At 45.0% G+C, this 16,447-nt stretch overlaps 1 protein-coding gene across 1 annotated transcript in view; it reads left to right on the top strand.

Moving 5' to 3' along the window:
- Nucleotides 1-16,447, top strand: part of rad21b (RAD21 cohesin complex component b) — a 54,885-nt gene that overhangs the window by 13,659 nt on the left and 24,779 nt on the right. Inside the window, exons 2-3 of the mRNA XM_055634586.1 lie at nucleotides 3,718-3,895; nucleotides 13,896-14,025. Of these exons, the coding sequence (XP_055490561.1) occupies nucleotides 3,752-3,895; nucleotides 13,896-14,025 (274 nt within the window). The 5' untranslated portion in view covers nucleotides 3,718-3,751. The remainder of the gene's footprint in view (nucleotides 1-3,717; nucleotides 3,896-13,895; nucleotides 14,026-16,447) is intronic.

Below are 16,447 nucleotides of genomic sequence, written 5' to 3'. Positions count from 1 at the left end.
AGGGTCTCTAATGAAGAGGAGAGTAGTTCAACACTGCTCTCTGGTTGTCGTAGGATGGTTCCGTTGCCTGATAATGGCTGGGAAGAATCTGTCCCTGAATCTGGAGGTGTGCGTTTTCACACTTTGAAACCTTTTGCCCGATGGGGGAGAAGAGAGGGAGTGGCCGGGGTATCAACACTGCAGTTTTCTCATACATCCCTCATAACAAAATCGAGTTAACTTGTAAATTAGGTTTTCTTCTTTTGCTAGTTCAGTTTCTAAAATTAAACTTGATATAGCTTTATAAGGATCATTGGCAAATCTGAAATTGTGGACAATTTGCCACATTAGAGGACTCTTTCTATTTATATATCAGAGTGAAAAAAATCATTTGAACAGAATTTAAAGCTACTTACTGGTTTGTCTCTGGTGACATCCTTGTTCATAACATTTAGTGCCATACACTGTCAAAACATTGCATGAAGACTATAATCTTAATCTTATTCTAACAACAAATATTCTGGGTTTTTTTTAATCTGCCTTTCTACAAATAATATCTTGTCTTAATTCCAAATCAGCTTGTACTTCACACATCGTATGAACATTATGATACTTTTCATTCTCTGGTGCTGAACTGACTGATTTGCCTGACTACTGGATGTTACTACATTACTAACATTTCATTCAATTTTTCCATTCAATTTTATTGAGATGTTGCACAATTCAATAAATTTGCCAATTAAGGTTTATAGTATGTTCAGAGGGATTATGATGGTGTGGTGCATTAATAAAAAATAAAAAAAACTAGCAAACCATAGGTCCAAAAAGTAGATAAAAAGTCAAAGGCATGATGGCCTTTATTGTGAAAGAGTTTCACAATAGTGAGGATTTGTTACAGTAATATTGAGTGTTGGTGAGGCGATGCCTGGAAAATAATATAGGAGCCTTGGAGGCAGTCCAAAGGAAATTAGCCAGGCTAATTTCTGGGATGAGAGTTATCTTACCAAGAGAGACGTGGCAGTTTAGACGTGTGCTCCTTGACGTTTAGAAGAATGAAGCGTGACCTTATTCATTCACAAAGATCCCAAGGCTGCTTGACAGGGCAGACATTGAGATATTTTCACCAATAGGAGAATCGCAAACAATAGGATGTAGCTACAGAATAAGGGTCTATCTGAGTTGCTTGGAGATTTATTCTCTCAGAGGGCAGTGAATCTCTGGGATTCTTTGCCACCAAGGGTGGTCTGGGCCAGGCATTAAATATATTTAAGGTGGAGATAGATTAATATTCTTTCAAATATTTAAAAGATGGCCAAAGGCCAGAGATGAAAAGACAGGTGTGAGGCAAAAGGATTGAAGTTATGAATTGCAGAGCTTAAGGAAGGAATGTAGCAGGAGTGGCGAGGGGAGAAATAGGTGTGAGCCCAGGAGGGGGAAGAAGGAAGGGGCGGGGGGGACACGGGTAGTTCTGCTCTCAATCCACTCCCCTCAGGCGGAATAAGAATAGAGATCCTCTGGTCCTAACCTTTCGCCTCACCAGCCTCCGTATCCAACACATCATCCTTTGACATTTCCGTCACCTTCATTGTGATCCCACAATGTCACAACTTCCCATTCCCAGACCTTTTCTCTTCCATAGATAGGTCTCCCTCTGCAACTCCCATTCATCCCATGGGGGAAACAACATCTCATATGCCGCTTGGGTAACTTACAACCCATCGGTATGAACACTAAAGTCTCAAATTCTGGGTAACTGCAATATCCCCAGCACCACTGTGCCCTACCTGGACTCGTACCTATTTTTCACCTCCCCGTCCACCTACATTCCTTCCTTCTTCGATCTTTGGGTCACACCATCTGCCTTTTTGTCTCAAGTCTTTGTCCAACCATTTCCCTATCAACCTCCCTCCACCACCTCCACTCCGGTCAGGACCAGGCTTTGTCCTGCCCCATCTCCATTCCAACTTTCTTTCACACTCCCCTCCCAGTCAGTCTGAAAAGGGTACAGACCCAAAACATTACCTATCCATATTCTCCAAAGGTGCCATCTGACCCAGTTACTCCAGCACTGTCTTCTTTTAGAAACCAGCACCTGCAGTTCTTTGCCTTAGTAGGTCAAAGAGTGCTAGTGGAGAAAACGATGAAGTTGTGCTCTGCGGTTGACATTTCAACAACCGTATTTCCCTCACTTTATACTCTGTGGCCATTTCAACAGGATTAACAGCTTTTAACCATTGTGATGTCATCAAACCTTTTTATTTGTATGTACTAAATACATTCAGGAAAGTGCACGCATGATAATTTTTTGAGGACAATGTCTAGATGTATGTGGAAGTTAGATGATACCTGGTTGTAATGAGCTTGATAGATCTCATTTCTCTTTTTGCATTTCCAAAACTCCTGGGCCAGCTTCCAGCCTTCTTGCTCCCATCTGTACAGTAGAATGGGTTCAAAGGAAATTTGAGTTTTGTGGTGTTCAAGATTTTAAAAATAATTTGCTTACCCTAAGTTTGGAGTATGAGAAATAGGAACGGTGACAGCAAGATTTTAAACTGGTACCTTCAAGTACAATTGTGAACTTCAGGGGCAGTTTTTCTATCTTAATGTGTGCCAAAATAGAAGACATTTGTGTCTATGTAGGAAAGAACTGCAGATGTTGGTTTAAATTGAAGGTAGGCACAAAATGCTGGAGCAACTCAGCGGGACAGGCAGCATCTCTGGAGAGAAGGAATGGGTGACGTTTCGGGTCGAGACCCTTCTTCTGACTGTCCCGAAATGTCACCCATTTCTTCTCTCCAGAGATGCTGCTGGTCCCGCTGAGTTACTCCAGCATTTTGTGCCTACATTTGTTGCTATTTTCAGTTTACAAATTTGAAATTACTTCCCTGTGATATGAATCTGTGTAATTATTTCATAAGGTAATGCATTGTAAATCCTTATGTCATTATCTACCAATGATAGTTTTAAGTTGAATGTTTAATGCTTTTTCTTTATGCCTATTCACTAATGTATATTCAGGCATGATATTCTTCCGATTTAAATCGGAATTCCGATTTTTTTGTTTTCCTATTTTTCTTTTTTTTTGTGCCCGATTATTTGGCGGTCAATCAACCGCTGTCTCTAAGGGGGTTGCATCCAATCACCGACCAGCTTCCCTTAAAATTCCCGTCCAATCAACAAATCGATCTCCTGCCGTCCATTCGGCCAGTGTCTCCAAGGGGGTGTGTCCAATCACATAATGCGCCGGCCATTCGGTGGCCAATCAGATGTAGTCTCCGAGGGGCATTGCGGCCAATCACCGGCCAGCTTCCCTTACTGAAGCAGAAGATGGCTGCAGCCAAAATCACATTTTCTGTGCTGTTTGCACACGCAGTGCTAGGCAAAGACACATTTCTTGGGAAACATTTTCAATTTATTGAAAATGCTGAACCCCCACTGGAAGGGGGGCTAACCGGCTTCCTGGACCCCGGCCATCACTTCCTACTTTTTTTTCTGGAGGTGAATATCATGCCTGTCTATTACTCTATTAAATACTCTTCTCATAAACATTGTCTCGTTTTATTTGTAAAAATTTGAATATCTTATTCTGGATTACTTTTGGTGTTTATTATCAATGTTGGCACTATTGGGTTTAGGATGAGGAAATGGAAAATAAATATTACCAATGTAACATGGAGTAAATCTGTATTTTTGTTATTAATATTATTGTTAAGTTATTGATGATTTTTCTTTATCTAGATTTATGGTCTGGTGCTGAAAGCAAAAACACAAGATGTTCTACGCTCACTTTGTGTTGAGTAAACGTGGGCCGCTTGCCAAAATTTGGCTTGCAGCCCACTGGGACAAGAAGCTCACGAAAGCCCATGTATTTGAATGTAATCTGGAGAGCAGCGTGGAAAGCATAATTTCCCCCAAGGTAAATCTTAACGTTAACCTATTTAACAAATATATTTCAAAATAAATATTAAAATGCATTTTGTAAATGCCAATCTCAGAAGTCGTACATTATAGCACAGTGTATATGCACAGTGACCAATTTATCTTTATTCTTCGCCTGCCACAATGTACATGTACTAATTGCTTCAATGCAGGACTTTTAAAGTCAACGTTTTTCATGGTTAATTACTTTCAGCAATACAGTAATGCCTCGTTATAACAGACATGGGGTGGGGGGTGGAGGAAGAATAATGGTGTCTGCTATTGCTGATTGTCCACTATAACCACAGTAAGGTGTTATCTTTGTATGCAGGAGAAACAAAGAGTAGAAGCTGCTGGTTAATAGACAATGTAATGGAGTAACTGGTCAGGCAGCATCTCCAGAGAACATTAGGCTGATGCAAGACAATAGGTGCAGGAGCAGGCCATTCGGCCCTTCGAGCCAGCACCACCATTCAATGTGATCATGGCCAATTATCCGCAATCAGTACCCCGTTCCTGCCTTCTCCCCATATCCCCTGATTCCGCTATCTTCAAGACCCCTATCTAGCTCTCTTGAAAATATCCAGAGAACCGGCCTCCACCAATCTCTGAGGCAGAGAATTCCACAGACTTACAACTCTCTGTGTGAAAAAGTGTTTCCTCATCTCCGTTCAAAATGGCTTACCCTTTATTCTTAAACTGTGGCCCCTGGTTCTGGACTCCTCCAACATCGGAAACATGTTTCTTGCCTCTCCCGTGTCCAAGCCCTTAATAATCTTATGTGTTTCAATAAAATGCCCTCTCATCCTTTTAAATTACAGAGTATACATGCCCAGCCGCTCCATTCTCTCAGCATATGACAGTCCCTCCATCCCGGAATTAACCTTGTGAACCTACGCTGCATTCCTTCAATAGCAAGAATGTCCTTATATTTGGAGACCAAAACTGCACACAATACTCCAGGTGTGGTCTCACTAGGGTACTGTACAACTGCAGAATTACCTCTTTGCTCCTCTACCCAACATGCCATTTGCTTTCTTCAATGCCTGCTGTACCTGCATGCTTATTTTGATTGGCTGATGAACAAGGACCCCCAGATCCCGTTGTATTTCCTCTTTTCCCAACTTGACACCATTTAGATAGTAATCTGCCTTCCTGTTTTTGCTACCAAAGTGGATAACCTCACATTTATCCACATTAAACTTCATCTGCCATGCATCTGCCCACTCACCCAACCTGTCCAAGTCCCCCAGCATTCTCAAAGCATCCTCCTCACAGTTCACGCTGCCACCCAGCTTTGTGTCATCTGCAAATTTGCTCATGTTACTGGTAATCCCTTCATCTAAATTATTAATATATATTGTAAATAACTGCGGTCCCATCACCGAGCCTTGCGGTACCCCACGCCACTGCCTGCCATTCTGAAAGGGACCCGTTAATCCCTACTCTTGTTTCCTGTCTGCCAACCAATTTTCTATCCATGTCAGCACTCTACCCCTAATACCATGTGCCCTAATTTTGCCCACTAATCTCCTATGTGGGACCTTATCAAATGCTTTCTGAAAGTCCAGGTGCACTTACATCCACTGGCTCTCCCTTGTCCATTTAGCTAATCACATCCTCAAAAAATTCCAGAAGATTAGTCGAGCATGATTTCCCCTGCGTAAATCCAAGCTGACTCGGACCAATCCTGTTACTGCTGCCGAAATGTGTTGCTATTCAGAAACATAGAAACATAGAAATTAGGTGTAGGAGTAGGTCATTCGGCCCTTCGAGCCTGCACCGCCATTCAATATGATCATGGCTGATCATCCAACTCAGTATCCCGTACCTGCCTTCTCTCCATACCTTCTGATCCCCTTAGCCACAAGGGACACATCTAACTCCCTCTTAAATATAGCCAATGAACTGACCTCGACTACCCTCTGTGGCAAAGAGTTCCAGATATTCACCACTCTCTGTGTGAAAAAAGTTCTTCTCATCTCGGTTTTAAAGGATTTCCCCCTTATCCTTAAGCTGCGACCCCTTGTCCTGGACTTCCCCAACATCAGGAACAATCTTCCTGCATCTAGCCTGTCCAACCCCTTAAGAATTTTGTAAGTTTCTATAAATCCCCTCTCAATCTCCTAAATTCTAGAGAGTATAAACCAAGTCTATCCAGTCTTTCTTCATAAGACAGTCCTGACATCCCAGGAATCAGTCTGGTGAACCTTCTCTGCACTCCCTCTATGTCCTTCCTCAGATTTGGAGACCAAAACTGTACGCAATACTCCAGGTGTGGTCTCACCAAGACCCTGTACAACTGCAGTAGAACCTCCCTGCTCCTATACTCAAATCCTTTTGCTATGAAAGCTAACATACCATTCGCTTTCTTCACTGCCTGCTGCACCTGCATGCCTACTTTCAATGACTGGTGTACCATGACACCCAGGTCTCGCTGCATCTCCCCTTTTCTTAGTCGGCCACCATTTAGATAATAGTCTGCTTTCCTATTTTTGCCACCAAAATGGATAACCTCACATTTATCCACATTATACTGCATCTGCCAAACATTTGCCCACTCACCCAGCCTATCCAAGTCACCTTGCAGTCTCCTAGCATTCTCCTCACAGCTAACACTGCCCCCCAGCTTAGTGTAGTGTCATCCGCAAACTTGGAGATATTGCCTTCAATTCCCTCATCCAGATCATTAATATATATTGTAAATAGCTGGGGTTCCAGCACTGAGCCTTGCGGTACCCCACTAGTCACTGCCTGCCATTGTGAAAAGGACCCGTTTACTCCTACTCTTTGCTTCCTGTTTGTCAGCCAGTTCTCTATCCACATCAATACTGAACCCCCAATGCCGTGTACTTTAAGTTTGTATACTAATCTCTTATGTGGGACCTTGTCGAAAGCCTTCTGGAAGTCTAGATACACCACATCCACTGGTTCTCCCCTATCCACGCTACTAGTTACATCCTCGAAAAATTCTATAAGATTTGTCAGACATGATTTACCTTTTGTAAATCAATGCTGACTTTGTCCAATGATTTCACCACTTTCCAAATGTGCTGCTATCCCATCTTTAATAACTGACTCTAGCAGTTTCCCCACTACCGATGTTAGACTAACTGGTCTGTAATCCCCCGTTTTCTCTCTCCCTTCCTTTTTAAAAAGTGGGGTTACATTAGCTACCCTCCAATCCTCAGGAACTACTCCAGAATCTAAAAGAGTTTTGAAAAATTATCACTAATGCATCCACATTCTGGGCCTTCAGGCTTGTTTTTACAACACTCTTACCCCTTATACAATTATGTTGAAAAGTGGCCCTTTTTGATTTTTGCCCCGGATTTGCCTGCCTGCCACTTTTACTTTTCACCTTGCTACCTATTGCTTCTACCCTAATTTTACACCCCTCTGTCTCTCTGCTCATGCTCCCATCCCAATGCCACATTGGTTTAAATACTCCCCGACAGCACTAGCAAACACTCCCCCAAGGACATTGGTTCCATTCCAGCCCAGCTGCAGACTGTCCTGTTTGGACTGGTCCCACCTCCCCCAGAACTGGTTCCAATGCCCTAAAAATTTGAATCCCTCCCCCTTGCACCATTTTTCAAGCCACATATTCATCTGCAATATCCTCCTATTTCTGCTCTGACTGGCCCGTGGTACTGGTAGTAATCCAGAGATTATCACCTTTGAGGTCCTACTTTTAAGTTTATCTGCTAGCTCCCTAAATTCACCTTGTATGACCTCATCCCATTTTTTACCTATATCGTTGGTGCCAATATGCACCACGACAACTGGCTGTTCACCCTCCCCCTCCAGAATATTCTGCAGCCACTCAGTGACATCCCTGACCCTTGCACCAGGGAGGGAACATACCATCCTGGAGTCTCGTTTGCAGCCGTAGGAAAACGCCTATCTATTCCCTTACAGCAGGCAGTGAAAAAAACTAAATGTCCTTGTTTGCAGAGCCTTTAGACCACAGATAGTCGCATATTTAGATAAAGATTCTTAAGAGTGCTTCGTAGGTTTAACAAGGTTGAATGGCGGAGTACATCGCAGTGAAGACCGGCTGTGCTTGTCTACCTTGCAGTTTTTGCCTGATATCCCCCTAATTGAATTGAATCCCCTATTACTATAGCCCTTCCACTCTTTTTCCTCTCCTCCTGTGCCACAGAGCCACCTACTGTGCCATGAACTTCGCTGCTGCTGCCTCCCCCTGATGAGCCATCTCCCCCAACAGTATCCAAAATGGTATATCTGTTTAGGAGGGAGATGACCGCAGGGGACTCCTGCACTACCTGCCTACTGCTAAGCTGGCTAGCGGCCACCCGTTCCCTTTCTGTCCGCTTAACGTTTACCTGCGGTGTGACCAACTCGCTGTATGTGCTATTCACGACTTTCTCAACATCGTGGATGCTCCAGTATGAATCCAACCATAGCTCCAATCGTTCAATGCGGTCTGCCAGGAGCTGCAGCTGGACACACTTCCTGCACACGTAGTCACCAGGGACACCAACCATATCCCTGATCTCCCACATGTTGCAGGATGAGCAAACCATGGGGCCGATCTCAACTGACATGGCTTACCCTCAAATTAAATCAACTCACTCCCACTATAAAAATCTTAATCCTGTAAACTGTACCTTTACTAAAAAGCACTGTACCCTTAACTCACTGCACCCTTAGCTCACTGCACCCTTAACCAGAAAGCAGAAATACAAAACCGGGGATGCTCCCAATCAGCTGCTTCCTCCAGACCACTTCTTTTCAGATTCAGATTCAGATTCAATTTTAATTGTCATTGTCAGTGTACAGTACAGAGACAACAAAATGTATTTAGCATCTCCCTGGAAGAGCGACATAGCACATGATTTGAATAAATAATAATAAATGTCCAGGGGATTGGTGGTGATTGGCAGTCACCGAGGTACGTTGTTGAGTATAATGACAGCCGCCGGGAAGAAGCTGTTCCTCGACCTGCTGGTTCGGCAACGGAGAGACCTGTAGCGTCTCCCGGATGGTAGGAGGGTAAACAGTCCATGGTTGGGGTGAGAGCAGTCCTTGGCGATGCTGAGCGCCCTCCGCAGACAACGCTTGCTTTGGACAGACTCAATGGAGGGGAGCGAGGAACCGGTGGTGCGTTGGGCAATTTTCGCCACCCTCTGCAATGCCTTCCGGTCGGAGACAGAGCAGTTGCCATACCATACTGTGATGCAGTTGGTAAGGATGCTCTCGATGGTGCAGCGGTAGAAGTTCACCGGTAGAAGATCTGAGGAGACAGATGGACCTTCTTCAGTCTCCTCAGGAAGAAGAGACGCTGATGAGCCTTCTTGATCAGAGTAGAGGTATTGTGGGTCCAAGAGAGGTCATCGGAGATGTTGACTCCCAGGAACCTGAAGCTAGAAACACGTTCCACCTCCGTCCCGTTAATGTGAATGGGGGTGTGCCTGCCGCCTCTGGACTTCCTGAGGTCTACAATGAGCTCCTTGGTCTTCTTGGAGTTAAGGGCCAGGTCGTTGTCAGCACACCATGCTGCTAAGTGCTGGACCTCCTCCCTGCAGGCCAGCTCATCGTTGTTGCTGATGATGCCAATCACCGTTGTATCATCTGCATACTTGATGATGGTGTTAGTACCATGTACAGGTGTGCAGTCATAGGTGAAGAGGGAGTAGAGGAGGGGGCTCAGCACACAGCCCTGTGGAACGCCGGTGTTCAGGGTGATGGTTGAAGAGGTGTGCTTGTCTAACCTCACAGGCTGGGGTCTGTTGGTTAAAAAGTCCAGTATCCAGTTGCAGAGGGAGGGGTCGATGCCCAGGTTACCGAGTTTGGTGATCAGTTTTGATGGTATAATGGTGTTGAATGCTGAGCTGTAATCGATGAACAGCATTCTTACGTAAGTGTCTCTGTTGTCGAGGTGGGAGAGGGCGGAGTGAAGTGCCATTGAGATGGCATCCTCCGTACTCCTGTTCTTGCGGTAGGCAAACTGATAGGGATCCAGTGTGGGGGGTAGGCAGCTTTTGAGGTGTGCCAGGACCAGCCTCTCGAAGCACTTGGTGATGAAGTGTGATGGAATGTTGCAGAGTGGGCAACGCTGCACCAGCCGCTCCAACTGCTCCTAGGCTTCTGTGAGAACAAAGCCCCGCGCTCCGTTTTTAAACTCGCCGCCCGGATGCTGCACCAGCCGCTCCATCCGCTCCTGGGCCTCTCATGAGAGGAGATCTCATTGAAACATATAAGCTTGTTAAGGGTTTAGACACGCTAGATGCAGGAAATATGTTCCCGATGTTGGGGGAAGTCCAGAACCAGGGGCCACAGTTTAAGAATAAGGAGTAATCGGCCTGTCCTACGAGCATGCGACCATGCGGCAAGCGCGCCCTAATGTGGTCACTTGAGCCGTACGGCCTCGCGGTGCCGGTCCCACTTCGATCGCCGGAGCCGTATGGAGTTGTACGGAGCTGGTCCCGACATCGCATGGGGCTCCGAAAAACTGACCGTGTTCAAAAATTCCGCGCGGCAACGCCCTGCTGGCCCGCAGCCGCCTCGCCGCCGTACACACCGCCTCGACGGGTGTGCGCAGCGTCTCGACGCCGTACGTAGCGTCTTGATGCCATACGTCACGCGCGAACTTCCCGCGGACTTCGTTCGAACTTCACGTCACTCACTCGACCTCCGCGCCGCCCCCGCTTCCGGTTTGGTCGCGCTTGCAGGCGCATGCTGGTGGGACCGGCCCTGTACGGAGATCACTCGACCTCTACGCGGCCCCCGCTTTCGGTTTGGTCGCGCTTGCCGCATGCAGGTCGCATGCTCGTGGTACAGGCCCTTTAGCCATTTAGAACGGAGACGAGGAAACACTTTTTCTCACAGAGTTGTGAGTGTGGAATTCTCTGCCTCAGAGGGCGATAGAGGCAGGTTCTCTGGATGCTTTCAAGAGAGCTAGATAGGGCTCTTAAAAATAGCGGAGTCAGGGGATATGGGGAGAAGGTAGGAACGGGGTTCTGATTGGGGATGATCAGCCATGATCACATTAAATGGCGGTGCTGGCTCAAAGGGCCAAATGGCCTACACCTGCACCTATTGTCTATTGGCAATCAGAAGGTCCAAAAGAGGTCAAATAATGTAATTGTGAATCAAATTAAAGAAAATCCCAAGACTTTTTATATCTTTATTAAAAACGAGAGTAACCAGAGAGAAGGTAGGACTGCTCAAAGATAAACGAGAGAATTTACAGTCGGAGAATGTAAGTGAGGTACAAACAAGTACTTTGCATCAGTATTCATCAAGGAAAAGAACATGGCAGTGGAATCAATGGGGAATACAAATCTGCAATAGCAGTTTGAGGTTAAGAAGGAAGTTGGAGCTCTCGAAGAATATTGAGGTGGATAAATCCCCAGGGCCGGATGGGATCTATCCCAGATTACTGAGAGAGGCAAGAGAGGAGATTGCAAGGGACTCAGTGAAGATCTTTGTACCTTGCCACATTAGAGATATTCTAGGAAATTGTAGTCAGTTGTCAGCCTCGTCACGACGAGGGACGTTGTTGGAGAAGATTGTTTGGGATGGGTTTACTCCCATTTGGAAGAGAATGGACTCATTCAGGACAGTCAGCATGGATGTCCATGACAGATCATGCCTTACAAACTTAATTGAGTTTTTTGAGTAGGCTGCAAAGGTGAACAATGAGGGTAGAGCAGTGCAAAATTGTGTCAATGTGGATTTTAGTAAGGCATTGACAAAGTCCCTCGAGGTAGGCTGATTCAGAAGATTAAGATGCATGGGATCCTGTAACTTGAACGCTTTGAATCAGAACTAGCTTACTCATAGATAGGGTTATGTGAAAGGGTGCTATTCTGACTGGAGGTCTGTGATCAGTGGAGTTCTGCAAGGATCTGTGCTAAGACCTATGTTGTTTGTGATATGTATAAACAACTTAAATACAGATGAGTTGGTTGATAGTTTTCAGACAATACCAAATAGGTGGTGTTGTGGAAGTGGGAAAGGCTGTCAAAGTGTACAATGATAGATCAGCTACAAAAATGAGCAGATAGAGTTTAATAAGGTGTTGCATTTTGGGAGTTGAGGGAATAGTATACAGTTAATGGCAAGACCCTTAAGGGCATTGATGTAAGAGCGGTCTTGAGATCCAAGTCCTTAGCTTCCTGAAAATGAAGCACAAGTGGATAGAATAGTAATTAATGTGTATAGTATGCTTGGCTTCATTGGTCGGGGCATTGAATATATCAATCAGGAAGTCATGTTGCAGCTTTGACTGGATTTGGAGTATTGTATGCTGTTTTGGTCAACCCATTACTGGAAGACGGTAGAGGTTTTGGATAGGGTGCAGAAGATGTTTACCAGAATGCTGCCTGGTTTAAAGGATATTAACTAGAAGGAAAGGTAGACAAAAATTCTGGAGAAACTCAGCGGGTGAGGCAGCATCAATGGAGCGAAGGAATAGGTGACGTTTCGGTGACCCAAAATGTCACCTATTCCTTTGCCCCATAGATGCTGCCACGTCCGCTGAGTTTCTCCAGCATTTTTGTCTACCTTCGATTTTTCCAGCATCTGCAGTTCTTTCTTAAATATTTAGCTAGAAGGAAAGGTTGGACAAACTTGGATTTTTTTCTCTGGAGCATTGGAGCCTGAGGGGGCTAATTAGGAACGGTAAACAGGGCTTTGTCCATGACAAGTCATGTCTTACAAACTTGATTGAGCTGTTTGAGTAGGTGGTGAAGGTGATCAATGAGGCAGTGAATAAATGAATACAAATCTACATAGATTTTAGTAAGCCATTGATAAAGTCCCTCCTGGTGGGCTAATTTAGTAGATTAGATTCTATGAGGTTCAAGTGACAAATAAATTGTATTGTATTGTATTGTAGATTAAGTTGAATAGTATCCAAGTATGTTTTGAATCGGAAGCCAGTTATGTGGAAGGATGTAATTCTGGCTGGAGGTCAGAATATATTTTATGTGTTAGCTTTCATTGCAAAAGGATTTGAGTATAGGAGCAGAGAGGTTCTACTGCAGTTGTACAGGGTCTTGGTGAGACCACACCTGGAGTATTGCGTACAGTGTTGGTCTCCAAATCTGAGGAAGGACATTATTGCCATAGAGGGAGTGCAGAGAAGGTTCACCAGACTGATTCCTGGGATGTCAGGACTGTCTTATGAAGAAAAACTGGATAGACTTGGTTTATACTCTCTAGAATTTAGGAGATTGAGAGGGGATCTTATAGAAACTTGCAAAATTTTTAAGGGGTTGGACAGGCTAGATGCAGGAAGGTTGTTCCTGATGTTGGGGAAGTCCAGGACAAGGGGTCACAGCTTAAGGATAAAGGGGAAATCCTTTAAAACTGAGATGAGAAGAACTTTTTTCACGCAGAGAGTGGTGAATTTCTGGAAGTCTCTGCCACAGAGGGTAGTTGAGGCCAGTTCATTGGCTATATTTAAGAGGGAGTTAGATGTGGCCCTTGTGGCTAAGGGGATCAGGGGGTATGGAGAGAAGGCAGGTACGGGATACTGGTTGGATGATCAGCCATGATCATATTGAATGGCGGTGCAGGCTCGAAGGGCCGAATGGCCTACTCCTGCACCTAATTTCTATGTTTCTATGTTTCTATGTGCTTCTATATGAAGTAGACAGTCAGAACCTCCATGATGAAAATGTCAAAGACTAGAGGGCATAGCTTTAAAGCATGAGGGGCAACATTTAAAGGGGATATGCAGGGCAAGTATTTTTACACATGCTGGAACAATGACACGGGTGATGGAGAAGACAAATACGATCATGACATTTAAAAAGATTATGGACAGGCACATGGCTATGCAGGCAATGGAGAGATATGGATCATGTGCAGGGAGGGGAGATTACTTTAATCTGACATCATGTTCGGCAAGGGAATGAGGGCTGAAGAGACTGTTCCTGTGCTTTACCTTTCTATGTTCCATTTGATGCTTGATGGTTTGGAACATTTGTCAACGTTAAAAGTTTGTAAACATTGTTTTCCAGGTCAAGATGGCTTTGCGAACCTCTGGGCACCTTTTGCTTGGTGTGGTAAGGATTTATCATAGAAAAGCCAAGTATCTTTTGGCCGACTGCAATGAAGCCTTCATAAAGATTAAAATGGCTTTCCGACCAGGTAGAATATTGATATTTTTGTTTTGCATACAAATAATGTTTTTGAGATCTTTAAAAATTGAAGAAGGGCTAGAAATACTTTCATTTGGAAATGGTTTAGGATATTACATGGGTACCTTGGAGTAACTGCCTATAAAAGTTTACGCCAATATTTCTATTAGTTTGTTTGTGGATATGTAATTGGTCCTAATTTTGGATGTATCCGTCACTGCAATGTAACTTTGTTACAATCTTCAAAATCAGCAAAATCGAAACAACAAAAAATTATATGTCAAACTTAATGAGTTGCTAAGACTCAGGCTTTATTGTGGTTCCTATGATCATCTCTTGACATTGTTGTAGAGCCTGAAATTTCTCATATTGTTAATTATTTGCTAATAATAATTATTTCATATTCAATGTCATTGGTGTAAAAGTTTGGAATACATCTGAGATTTTGTTTGTGCTGTGGGAAATGAAGAAAGACAATTAGGAAGGCTATGTTCTTTGATATAATCCAAAATGACCAGCCACATTTTATATCATTAAAACATTTGCAAAATTTCCACTATAGAGATTGATTAGTAGGACTGGGTGTTACAATCCCTAAGATTTCACTACAATTGACATTCTTGGTTATGACCACTAGATGAATTTGCTAACAATCAGACACATCTTCAGTTGTGTACCTCAACGTCACTGGGTGTTTCGGCCTTTTATCACAAGACACCTTCAGTCGAGGCAGGCCCACCGCAGGCTGATCAGACCTGGGTGTGTGTCTTATTGTTAGCCTCTAGATGGTGACGTGGCAGCCCAGACAGCATCTTTCCTCTTCAGCCACAGCCAGTGACTGCTCCGTTCGGCTGCATTGGCAAGTTATTTTATTGCCCTCCTTTGTGCCTGTCCTTTGACTCCTAATTCCATCAGGAGCCTTGCGGTGGAACTGGATTCAAAGCCCCTGCACCCCACCTCCACTGGACACACCCTTGCCCTCCAACCTCTCTCCTCTGACTCTGCTGCAAGATTTGAATATCAAAGCTTTTTCCTTTCATAAGCCTCGTCCACCGACTCTTCCCTTGGGACCGTCAGCTCAATGATGAAAACACAGCAACAGGAGTTGGACCAGAGAATGAGGTCTGGTCGCAGGTTGGTAACTGCGATTTCAACTGGGAACGAAAGCCTCTGGCCTAGGTCAACACGCGTTTACCAGTCCCTGGCTGCGTTCAGTGGGCATGAGTTGAGAGGCGAGGGGTTAGTCCTCTGTTTCTCTCCTTCCTGGATGAAGGATAGTATTTGCGGGAATGTTATCTGGGCAATGATAGGCACGGCATTGGTGGTAACTCTCCTGCACTCGAGTTTAGCGGCCAAACACCTCAGCACCTAGTTGTGTCGCCAGGTGTATCTGCCTTGTGTTATGCAGGTCTTACAACCGACCAGGATGTGCTTGAGGTTTGCTGGAACTGCACACAGGGAGCTGGCTGGATCCTCTCCCAGCCAAAGATTTAGGTTTGTGGGAGAGGGAAGGACGTCATATGTGGCTCTGATAATGAAGCTCTGCTTATTTGACTCCATGGTCCACAGCTCTCTCCATGTCATCTTCCTCCTCTCAACGCCATCCCACATCATCCGTTGGCCTTGTTTGGCTTGGGTTATGGCTTTGGCACACCTGGCTGCTTCTTCCTGGTGACACACCTCCTCCACCATCAGGTGCCGACGTTCAGCTGGAGTAGCCTTTTGCCAGGTATTTCATTGCTCCCAGGCCAAAGCCCTCTCGGCCTTGTTGGACATGGCCCACTATGTCCCGGTGCTGGAAGGCGGATTTTGCGTCAAGTACCACTGCTGATGGAGTCCATTTCTTCCCTGTTGCTAGGGTTGTAGTGACACCTCTTATTATTGGGTCCCGGGATTCTGTTAGTGTCGTGTCCAGCCTCACTTTGGCACATTTGTATTCCTCCACCAGGCTTGAGACTGTCAGTGAGAGGGCTCCATTCCCATAGAGCCCTATGCTGCTGAGGCATCTTGGTTGCCCAAGCCACTTCCTCACTTGTGAGTTCACCAGTCTCTCCAGCTGGTTGACATGGGATAAAGTGACCTCGTAGATGGTAATTGGCCACATGAGTCAGGGCAGTAGACCGAATTGAAGGCACCAAAGCTTCAGCTTCCCTGGGAGAGCAGTTTTGTTGATTTGCTTAAGGCCATTGATTGTATCCTGCCTGAGTTGTTCCACCTGCTCTACACCCTTGAGGTATGCGGTGTACCATCGCCCGATCCTTTTGACAGTCTTCTCCAGGGCAGTTGGTATCGTCTCATTATTTATGCGGAACCTTTCGTCAGTGAGCTGGCCTTTGACGATGGAAATGCTGCATGATTTGCTGGGTTCTCCATTTGTGCCCTGTTTGATGTTTTCCTGGAGTTTATCCAGCAGGCGTTTGGTGCATGCTTTT

The sequence above is a fragment of the Leucoraja erinacea genome, chromosome 4, assembly GCF_028641065.1.
Source record: "Leucoraja erinacea ecotype New England chromosome 4, Leri_hhj_1, whole genome shotgun sequence".
Taxonomy (NCBI): domain Eukaryota; kingdom Metazoa; phylum Chordata; class Chondrichthyes; order Rajiformes; family Rajidae; genus Leucoraja; species Leucoraja erinaceus.
The sequence above is the reverse complement of the archived record's forward strand: the minus strand, read 5'-3'. Positions and strand labels throughout refer to the sequence as shown.